Source organism: Haplochromis burtoni, unplaced genomic scaffold (genome assembly GCF_018398535.1).
Source record: "Haplochromis burtoni strain Fernald_Lab_line unplaced genomic scaffold, NCSU_Asbu1 Contig_153, whole genome shotgun sequence".
Taxonomy (NCBI): domain Eukaryota; kingdom Metazoa; phylum Chordata; class Actinopteri; order Cichliformes; family Cichlidae; genus Haplochromis; species Haplochromis burtoni.
Window position 1 is genome coordinate 41586 of NW_024582514.1, and position 11654 is coordinate 53239.

At 40.3% G+C, this 11654-nt stretch overlaps 1 protein-coding gene across 1 annotated transcript; it reads left to right on the plus strand.

Annotated features, from left to right (window-relative positions):
* Window positions 1–10628, plus strand: tgfb1a (transforming growth factor, beta 1a). Its single transcript, XM_042224840.1, has 6 exons — window positions 1–2007; window positions 7298–7582; window positions 7717–7948; window positions 8354–8504; window positions 9243–9353; window positions 9453–10628. Exons 1-6 carry the CDS (start codon window positions 1683–1685, stop codon window positions 9498–9500), a joined length of 1152 nt encoding a protein of 383 aa, XP_042080774.1. The 5' UTR covers window positions 1–1682; the 3' UTR covers window positions 9501–10628.
* Window positions 10629–11654: the final 1026 nt, after the last annotated feature.

The window sequence follows — 11654 nt, forward strand, 5'->3', positions numbered from 1 at the left end:
AAAGAGGCAGAGCAAGGCAAAAGAAGTTATCTAAGCGCAGAGCTCCCACAAATCACTTTGTCACCAGCAAGCTCTGACAAGCAGGAGGAGAGAGAAAGAGTACGAGCAGAGACTCCGAGTTAAACAGAGGTGCGAATAGGGAGTCTTGTCGGTGGAGCCTCGAAGGAAGAAGGTGTGAAGAAACTGTAGAGGAAAATAACGAGGCGATACTGCTGGATGGACAGAGGGAAGATAGAAGAGAGACGAGACTAAAATCCAGTTCCCAAAACAGCACAAGTTAAGAGGGACGGCTACTGCTGTTGTTACTGCCGCTGTGTCTGGATGGTACATCACCATTTAAAGAAGGTGTGTCAAACTTAAAATCTGTTACCGGAGGACACTGTTTCATTGAGACTGACATTTTAATCTTCTGATAGCAAACGCGCTTGAGACATTTAATCTCACAAGTGGAACCCAGAGAGCATACACTATCGTATTATCATGTTTGAGAGAGAGGAGAGGGATAGAGAGACAGCTGCTCTGTCTGTGAAGTAGGCATGAGACAGAGGCGTTGAAAGCAATTTCTGGTGTAGTGCAGCTGTACACAGATCACATGTTGTTACTAGTAAAAAGAGGTAGTTAGAGCCAAGAGCAGTACATGTTTGTGAAATGTTTTTCTATAGGGGCATGCGCAGGTTTGTGACTGGTATTGAATAAGTTGATGAAAGTAACTTCTTTGAGAACAATTTCTTTCTTTTAACCATTGATAGTTGATTCGCTCCGGACTGACTAAAAGCGCCTGAGAGTTTTATCTGGACTGTAAAGGCTGAGGTCATCTCACCAAACCTAAAAAAAAAATAGGAAGATCATTTTCAAACTTTTTAAGCAGAGACTATTATTAATATTTTCTCTTTATTACAGAACATTACAGGGGAAATATTTGTCATTAGCACTAATAAGAAATTGTGCCAATTTAAACGTCTTAGTCTTAGATAACAAGTAACTTGGGCTCTGTAAACACCTGTCTTCATTTTGCTGAGTGCCATACTACTCTTTTCACATTCACTTAGGTTGCCTCTGTAAGAAAGACTGTGGTGACATGTGGAGGATGATATGCTAGCTCTAAAATAGACAGGATTCAGTTTATATAATAACATAATATAATCTTGGATTTGGAGGTTTGAAAACATATCAGTCAAACATTGGTCTGTGAGCACAGAAACAAATCTGCTGAATCCTTGATGGGTAGTAGTTTGTTTTGGACCCAGAGGTGTTGTAGAAACTTACAAAAGGGCACTGACTGTGTGCATGGGCTCTTTTAGCATTTGACAGCTCTGTTCTGGACTTGCTTCATCCTGTGGGACGTAACTGGGTTACCTGTTTGGCTGAGTCAGAGGCTGGGTCATCACTGGATGTCTGTCTGCTCACTGGGATTCTTTCCACCTGTTTCTATGCAAATAAGACAGATGTGTTAGGTACTTTTTACAGCAGCAGTGACAGCCGTGGTGGTGAATTTTCAGGACTCTCCACACTGCTGTAATTGTTTTGTCGTGTGTAAACACTTTGCGTCAGTGACACCTCTCCACTGAGTGATTCACTGTTCCCAAAGGATCCCCGGTTGGACGAAGGCATTGAAAGGGAAGTTGGAGGAGCTTTTACTAAGAACCAAAGAACACAAGTGACTGCACAGACAGGCTGTCAACATGAAATTGTGGTTCTTGATATTGCTGGTCGTGTACATGGTGGGCAGTGTACACAATCTGTCTACATGTAACACTGTGGACTTGGAGATGGTGAAGAAAAAACGCATCGAGGCCATTAGGAGCCAGATCCTCACCAAACTGCGTTTGCAAAAGGCGCCAGAAGAGGCTGGGGAGAAGGAAGAGATCCCTGCCAACTTGCTATCACTCTACAACAGCACCAGTGAGATTCTGAAGGAGCAGCAGGTTCTGGAAGAGGAAAACATCCCCACAGAACAAAAGGAGGAGGAATACTTTGCCAAGGTGGTTAACAGGTTCATCATGAAAGGTGAGTATAAAATTACCCTTAGCAGCAATATATAAATCTTGAATCTGTGAATCCTGATTGAATATTAAGAAAGGGGGCAATTCCTGATGGCTTAACTATAGTTGAATGTCAAGTAATGACTGTTATTTATGCTACTACATTTACAAGCTGAGATATAATTCAAGGTGAACACTAGCATTGCACTGACACTTTCCACTCTGAAAAAATAGTTATTGTCCAGATGTCACATGAAGTGCTGCTGTTAATCCCTCCACTACGGCAATACTGCGGTAATAATGTTGTTATTACTAGCAGAAACACAACAATAGCATTGTTTACAGTCCCCCTGTACAGTCCTTACTGCTCTTTGTCTGGTTGATCAACACTAATATTAAATATAGTGCACACAGTGCTGTCCAGAAGTTTCAAGCTGCACTCCCAAGCATTCACTGTATGCCTTATGGCTGGTGTCAGTTCCAATCTTGACCATAAATTCCCGCAACACGTGTAACCCTTATGATCTCCACCAAAGATCCTGAGGCAGTTTCAGGGGTTCAGAGATCACAGGCATTACAAGTTAGCAGAACTCTGTGCAGCATCTGGTCTGATGCTGTGTTGCTTACATGATATCTATGGCATTTTTACTGCTTTATTACTGCTCGTTGTCTGGCAAGGCTGCATATGATGTTTGTTCAGCCAAATGGTTTCTGGCTGTAATTGCCTAATGATTCCCAAACTATTACGATAAACATATTTTCTAGTTTTGCTTCTATGCTCCATTGTTCTCTGCATGTCTATACTCATCACCCTATCAGGCAGCCATCCACACTATCCCCCTTTTATCCACCACTTCAAACAGCACACTTTAGTGGATGGACCATGCTCAGGAGTGTGTAGACCAAAGAGAGAACAAAGCAACCTTCAAAATGAAGAGCACAATTTTGTTCTGCTTAGGTAACAACCAAAGAACAGGATGAAAAGTAGAAAAGCAATAGGAAGAGACATGAAATGAACTCCTTCACCCATGCTTGCTCTTTTTCTCTTTCATTTTCTCTTTTTTCTTTCTCTCTGACTTTGACCCTCAGGGATTGGGGTTTTCCTGTAACTTGAGCATTGAGTTCTCCCTTGCTTAACCTGTCACTTGTTCTCCATCACTTTTGCTTCTCTTTGTCACTGACTAGTTTCAGTGTGTCCCTTGAACCATGATTATCCATATTGCGCGCTCTCTCTCTCTCTCACTTCTTTCCTTTGCACTCCTCTATCTGCGGGTTTCCTGAGCTTATTATATCAATGTGTTTGCAGTGTGTTTGTGACAGGACAGCTTGACAGGAAGGAAGACAGGCTGATGGCCACTGAGATCTTGAATGACTCAGGTCCGGTGCAAGCGGTGCCCATGGGGAGCATGTGTTTCCTATAGCTCTGGAATGCCACAGAACACCCATCCACTGCCTTATCTATCCGCTGCCTTGTTTTGAATCAGCTAATAAGGGAACAGCTGAAAGTAGCTGCCCCCTTACTCACGAGGGGTCACAACAGCATGTAGGACCACGTATTTGATTTGGCAGGTTTTTATGTCGGATGACTTTCTGGGAGGAGACACAAGGGATTTGTCTCCTCCTGGGATCAAGCTAGGGATTTTGCTGTTTCAATCCTGGGAGGTTCGCTTGCTAGGGGAATGTGTAAACCATTACACTATGGAGCCACTGTTGAGTCAACCTCTGCACACTGAAAAAGGAGAATGACAAATGTATGAGGATAAATGTTAAGGCCATCAAGTACTGCTTTGCAATTGTGAATTTAAAAAAAGCCACACATACACACACGCAAGGATTTTATCCAGCTTCTGCTTTTCTGTAATACGTTGTTTGAACGAAACAACAGAAATAGAATACAGGGGGGAATATATTTTTATTTCCATTAACAATTCTTTTCTACATTTAAATTTTATTGGGCAGCAGACACTTTCCTGACTCTCAAAATCATTCTACGGGGGAAACATATTTGTGTGCAGAGCATTTAGAACATAATAGGTTTAGTCTTCATTGTGGTAATTGTGTGGTAGATTAAGCTAAATTCCTTTTGCTGTTTAGCACTCATATATCTCCCTTGAAGCCCACACAAGTTATCCTCCTATTAAAAGGAGTTTTGGTCCAATTTACACGAGGGAACGCTTTTCTCATTTGGAAGCTAGCCACTTTGTGCTATTCTGGGATGAAATTAGTTCACTTCTATGAAGTAATTATTGTAGTTACAAGTAAATGAACTTAAAGCTGTATTGTAGAAAGGAGTAGCAACAAGGGACCAAAGTCAAGTGTGAAATAGGTTGAAATGGGGAAACAAGACATTGATGAGGGGGCTGTGGGAAGGTGGAGCTGAGAGGGAAGAAGGCCAATATTTAGTCAGTTGCTGGAATCTGGTTCCTCCTACTGGTAATTATAGAGCTGTTACTCAACCTGTCACAACAGCTGTCCCCGGCTTACCTGTGGATAGGCCTTGATTCAACACACAAATCCCCCCACACCCACATTTATATGCAGGCTAGGATGCTATCTCTACCCCGTCTAGCAGAGAGAGAGATTTTTTTAGCTGAGCATGGAGCTCATTTCTTACACTTTCTACTCTAAATGATTAATTTTGATCACAGAGCCATTTCAGCGAAAGGACCCTAGAGACAATGCAAACTCTGTTAATTGGAAAGTAGAAGTGAAGATAAAGCGTCAACGTAATTATGGTGCAGCAGCCAATATGCTTCTTAGGGGAAGTGACTTAATTTCCTGTTTTGCAAACACTTCTCTAACCCTTAACACATTTATCTCACTTTTCGCAAACTAAATGGAGACTCTGACTTTCCGTGCATGCGTTTGCCTGGCACACCAATTCCACTTGACATACTGTACGTTGTTGTGACCGTCTGTGTTTCCATTCATATGCTTCAAACCAAATATTTGACTGCTCTGGGTGGTACCAGTAAACTGTCATCTCATTTCCCGTTACACTCCACATCAGTTCTTTTTGGTTTCAGTTCGGCCTCACTGCAAGGGGTGAAACACTACCTCAGCCACAATGCAGATGGTAGATGATATACAAGCAGCCGTGACACGGAGTATCCTGGTACAGCCTGGGCTGAATATGTAGCACAAGTATGCAAGGCTGGGTTGCAATTCCTATCAGAGAGTAATTCCCGGACTTGAGAGCAGAGAACCCTTGCTTTGGCAGGCTGAGACATAGTAGAGGGTTTGGGTCCCGGCCAGTACTTGCGCTCCATTGATACACATCTCCAATTTCTCCACACCCCCACTCACACCCTCTCACCCCTCACAACTGTGAGTTATATTCAAGAGTGCATTCTTCCCTGTGCTGTTTCCTTACCATTGTGTTTAACAGTTACATTGCCCCTCTCTGAGCCTCTCACTCGCTTTCTATAGTGTTTCACTCTTGATCTTCTGCCTTCCTGTGCTTATCTTTGCATGTCACTGTTCGACGTAATCTTTTCAATCGTAACACTCATACATTTATGGTGTTAAAGCCTCCAGTAGCTTGTCTCTGTTTTTTATCAAGCCCTCTAGGCATCTTCATGCTATGATTAAAGTTGCGCATATGGGCAGCAAAACTGTAAAAGAACAAAATATTCATGTTGGTCAACTTTAGCAACAGCTGGAAGAGATGAACACTTGGCTGCAGTTATGATTATTGAGTAACACTGAGCTCAGCCATTTTATCTGATTAATGTGTAATCCTGACAAGCACTTATGAAAGAAGCCTTTCATTTACTTTATTCATAAAAAACATTGATATACATCTAAGTGTTGTAATGTTTACTAAATATCAGTGTTGTTAACAGTTTAGAAGTTAAAAGTTGTAATTAACTTGGCTTGATTTGAAAAATCTGAACCCGCTAATTCGAGAGTCCTGATGTTTTTGAGCCATATGTCCATTAATTCTAACCTTACAATGCCCAGTCATCCCTTTAAAAATCATAGTTCTTTTCTTTGTGTTTACAGATATTACACTAAAGACCATTTACATTAAATACCATTTACCAAATACAGTAACGATAGGATGACTTACCAAATAAGCTCTAGGAGTGGTCTCACAAAAAAAAAAAACAAGTAAAGATTCATGATTAAAAATAACCAAAACGTGTAATGAAAAATGAGTAAATCCTAAACACAAATAGAATGTTTTAATGCCAAAACTTGTTGCCTTTGCCTAATGTTAATGAATTCAGAGGAAAATGGCAAAATGAGGGAGAGCAGAGAAACAGCAGAGGTGTAGAGTGAAGGTTTTTTGGGACTAGCTCACATCTAAGCATTTAAATATACTAGTGCAGTGCCTTTTAAAGTAGGTCATAAACCATCATAACATTACTGTATTAAAAAGAGATCAGCTATAAGGTTCGAACGTGTTTGAATGATTGCATACGTTTAAATGTGGTAGACAGGCAGATTGTGGGTTGCAGCTTTCTTGAGAACTGCACATTTAAGTACCAAGAAGTTGTCTGTCACAGGAAACCACAGACAATAATCATCATATAAAGTTAAATTGAAAATTGAAAAAAGGTATTTTGTGAGAGCCTTTTTAGTTTTAAACTAGGCGTGATGACATTTAGTAACATTGTGGCTTATTCTTATTTTATCACATCCTACAAAAAGGCACTTTGAGGGTTCATTCCTGGCTTTATGCTTAAAGTTATAATTAAATTCATGTTAGGGTAAACTTGGCCTAGTTGGAATGGTTCAACGGAGAGGTCAAAGGGTTGGCAAAGTTAGCCAAAGAAACATGCCTCTTTTGTACATATGTGCCCCTCCCCCTAAATACAGAGTGGAGCAGCAGTAACTGTAGGAGAAAGACTGTTAGCAGAGAACAAAGCACAGAGAACCCCTCATCTGAACAACATCAAGTTTAACACTGCACCCACTTGGGTCTGCAGCAATACAAATGCCATGTTTAAAGCAAGTTTGATACGGAGTTATTGAGACAGTCAAAGAAAAGATTTCTTGGAAGTTCTATGTTGTGCTGACTGACATTTGGTCCTGGTCCAACATTTAAACTGTTCCACATTAGCTTTCTTTACATTTTTCAATATAATAATAACTCCTAAAAGACTAAAAACACATTACAACTAGCTTTTAATAAAAGACAGTTTAAAGTACATCTACCATGAAAGTTGGTTCCCTTCGTGATGGATGAAGTTCTTTTGAAATATTGTACCACAAGATATACATGAGATGTACATCTGCCCATTAAATGCACTTAGATGGGTTGTTTGTCAAAATATCAAAACATAATTTCCTCTTCTTACATCATACAGATAAAAACAACTCAAACACCAACTACAAGCCCACGTTCATCTCAATGAGCTTCAACATCGCTCAGATACGGAGTAACGTCGGGGGCAATCTGCTACTCACCAGAGCAGAGCTACGGATGCTCATCAAGGAGCCCATGATTAGGTCTGAGGAGAGAGTGGAGCTATACTATAGCCAGGGGACCTCGACTCGTTACCATGCGTCTCGCTTTGTCACAAACATGCTGAAGGACAAATGGCTGTCCTTTGATGTCACTGAACCTCTGCGGACCTGGCTCCAAGGGAATGGTGAGATAAGCATTTATTTTTACTTCATCATCATGTATTTGTCAATCTTTCCATTTATTTAGTTCAGCCCATGTGTGATATCATATAATTTCTAGGTAATATTTCCCTCCTCCATGATTTTTTTCTGTTACTAGAGAATGAACAGAAGTTTGAACTTCGGCGGTACTGTGAATGCGGCATGCCGCATGACGATGGTACTTTAAATTTTATCATCTCTGGGACTGCGAGCAAGAGGGGAGACACTAGAGAATTAGAGAAGCTGAACCAGCAGCTACCCTACATCTTTACCATGTCCATCCCTAAAACCAACCACACTAAGAGTTTACGCACAAAACGTTCCACTGACACGACGGACAGCTGCAGCACGTAAGCAATTCTGACCATAATGATTTATTCCACTCCATTTCTGCTTTAAAGCTGCAATAGTAACCTACTAAACCACGAGCAGCTTCAAAATACAGACCACTGAAACAACAAACATCAACTATCCCTGTTTATCCATGCTGTAATTCTGTGGTCGTTTTAGTGGCTGTATAATAAATGGACTGTAGCTTTAAAATGTTTTATAATCTTAGACAGATTACAGTGTGCCTCTCATTTACCCCCACACATATACACAAGATGGAGTATACCTCCAAGGCCCAGCCATAGGGTTAAATGGAGTGTAATGTTGTCTCCCAACATAACAGTTATCCTCCTACAGCTTTAAAACTGACTTGATTTCAATACTCTTTGCACCATCTCATCTTCACACTGTTTTCTCTTTTGCAGCCAATCACACAACTGCTGTTTGAAGAAACTGTACATTGACTTCAGGAAAGATCTAGGATGGAAGTGGATCCATAAGCCAACGGGTTACTATGCCAACTACTGCATGGGGTCCTGCACCTATATCTGGGATGCAGAAAACAAATATTCTCAGGTACTGTGTGCATTTTCATGAGTGTTATTTCTCCCGAATCCCAGGAGGCAATTTCTTAAAGTCTGGAAAAAATGTTAATGGCAATGTTGTATTTATATGTTGCCATAATAATTCTTGATGATTTAAATAAACCAAAATGCAAAGACTACTTGTATTATTTTAGCTCTAAGCACTACGGCACTAGGACTATCTGAATTTAACCGGTTATATAAAATTCTGGTAGAGACAAATCCCACTCAGAAGGAAAACCAATGGTTTTATGAGAAAAACAAAAACACAAATCCCTTGCAGGTTGCAGGAAGGGGATGTAGTGTGAAAAATCCGCCAAAAATCAGTATACACAGAGCTACCTCATGCGGTGCCCCCTCGTCAGTAAAGGAGCAGGAGCTTTGTTTGTGCCAAACCTGATTAGGTTAGGGCTGAAATGATGACAAAAACTTTGTCTCACTGATGTTTGACAAAATAACAGGTATTTGTCTCTGGTTGTCTTTACTCTTTTAAAAAGCTAAATATCCTTTTTATGGCCCTAAATACTTTTAACACTTTCCACTCATTGAGGAAACTCTGGCTCTTTCAAAAATTTGTGCAAAAATGTCTTTAAAAAGTAAATTATTGTAGTTTGTATTAAGATTTTTCTAAAATCACACTGAAAATTCTTAGAAATGTTGTGCTTATGTATTACATTTGCTTTGGACCATGTTGTCTTGGTGAGTAAATTCTCATAAATCTTGCCTACAGATTCTGGCACTGTACAAACATCATAACCCCGGAGCTTCTGCCCAGCCCTGCTGTGCGCCACAGACACTAGAGCCACTGCCAATCATCTACTATGTGGGGAGGCAACACAAGGTATCTATACTGCAGTCACTTTCAGGTCAAATGTTTGCAGAACATTTTATGTGAAAACAATATATAATTGATCACATCACTGTTATTTTCTACTTGCAGGTGGAGCAGCTGTCCAATATGATCGTGAAGTCCTGCAAGTGTAGCTAAAAATATAATATGGCACACAGCTCTGCCTCCTCTTCTCAAAACACAGAGGGAAAGAAGATGTTGTGTTGGAGACTACAGATAAGAGCAAGTGACAGAGAATTTGAGATAATGTGGACATGGGGAACAAAATATTTTAAAGCTTTTCTCCCACAATCCTTCAGTTGTCACATTTGATGCACATTAAGCCATGGACCTCTTTTTTTTTCTTCTACATATTAACGATTATAGTTTTTATACGTACATTTACCTTGCAGTAGTAAAATTGTCGCTCTTGAAATGAATTAATTTATTTGTTGCACTGACAGGTGTCTAAAGAATAATAATGTACATAAAAGAAGTGTGTGAGACAATAAAATTTGGACAAAAAAGCACGAGGACAATAATGAACGTTCATGGAAGAATATCCATATTCAGGGATGAAAACGTGGGACATTTCAGATGACCACGTCATCGTCCAAAACAGGTCCTGGTGAAAGGTGCTAAATTACAGGTGGAAAACCAGGGATGTTGGGGTTTTCCTCAAAGATAAGGCTGTAGGTGTTTTTGCATGGCTACATCATAAAGGACAGAAAAAGACACAGGGAGAGTCCAACCTGGGGAAAATCCCTTTTGACTGAAAGGCTGGACTTTCATTTTACAAGAACCGTCCATTAGTTTTCTTTTCTTTTTTCAACCCACGTGACTTCTAATATGCATTTTATCAGTATGTTTCTGTTCATAATGTTCATAACTGAATGTCAGATTGTCCTTTAACCCCACTGGTTTTTCAAAGCCAGAGGCACTATCAGCTGAGAGTGATGACATCATGTTTTTAATCCCTCTGGGGACTTACCGCCATACATGTTCTCTATTAATGGACACATGGTGGTAGTGCTGATATGAGTAAGGCTATTAATACTTATTGTTTTATTTTATTTTGTTTTAATATCATGGTAAATTATTTTAATTTCAGGACGTTTCACAAGGATGTTTTTTCTTTCAAACTCATGAACTGGTCTGGCTTCTATGACTCGCATTAGGAATAAAACCAACACATGATTTCAGCTTTCTATGTTTTTCTGGTGCACCTGCTTTTATAATGTCTATTTGTAAATATTCAAAAAAAAAGAAATAAACATGTTAAATTATGTTGTGATGGTGGAAGATTTTATGAGCAAAATAAACCACAGGAGATGTTTCCACTTGGCAGAGAGTTGCCTTGATTAGGTGTGTGCGTGTGTGGGTTTGCGTTGCACTTGTCAGTGCATGTATGCGTCTGTTTTAACTGTAAGCCGACTTGACGAAAGCATAAACTGAAACACACCTAAAGTGATGTAGACGTGAATTTCATCATCTTGTCTTTGTCATCACAAAAACAGTTCAAAAGAGTCGTGTTGTTTTTTCCTCAAAAAACTGTAACTAAAACATTTTTACAGTACAGTCATGTTAGGTAAAAAAAATAAGATGAAAATGTAACGCTAGTTGAGATAAAACTGTGACTTCAATTTGAAACTAAGAGTGATTTGAAGTTCAGGGCCGTTGCCGTACTTGACAGACTGGGACCCCACCCCTTGCACCTCCTTTTCCTTCTACACTTCAGTGTGTGACTACTTCTCTTTCTTGATGTCTTTCACAATCAGTTTTTTTAAAACACTACTTGTACTTGTGTACTTGTACAATGACTTTCCAGTGTCGGGGAACAGATCGGCCGATGGAAAAGCTTGGCTTATGGCACCATGTGGACTATTTCAGGCCAACTGCAGGGCAATTATGGGATGACTGAAGAACAGCAGCAACAAGTCCTATTTGGCTTCACCAGTGGCAAAGAATGCTCGGATGTACAGTTTCTTTAGTTGCACTGCCTTAACCTGAAGGGATGGATGCCTTTCCAGTTTTTATGCTATCTCTGTACACCACACCCCCACCGTCCCAACCCCACCCCTCTCACTCTGTACTCAAGGGATTATTGTCAGCCCATGAGGCTGAATTGGGAATGAGGAGAGCAGGTCCAGACCCGTTGGTAAGTCCCAGACTTAAGGGCAGTGACTACATGGAAAATTAAACACACATACTGTGCACATGCATATGAAAACACTGAACCCACTGACACACAGACACAGCTCAAGCACACCAACATCAAATGCCTTACATAAGCTTTGTGTTAGTGACTCGTGT

Bases quoted from the DNA above. Each gene is read 5' to 3' on its own strand.
- tgfb1a (XM_042224840.1), top strand. From the start codon at position 1,683: ATGAAATTGTGGTTCTTGATATTGCTGGTCGTGTACATGGTGGGCAGT. The intron at 7,583-7,716 runs GTGAGATAAGCA...TTCTGTTACTAG, and splicing joins GACCTGGCTCCAAGGGAATG to AGAATGAACAGAAGTTTGAA. The intron at 8,505-9,242 runs GTACTGTGTGCA...TCTTGCCTACAG, and splicing joins CAGAAAACAAATATTCTCAG to ATTCTGGCACTGTACAAACA.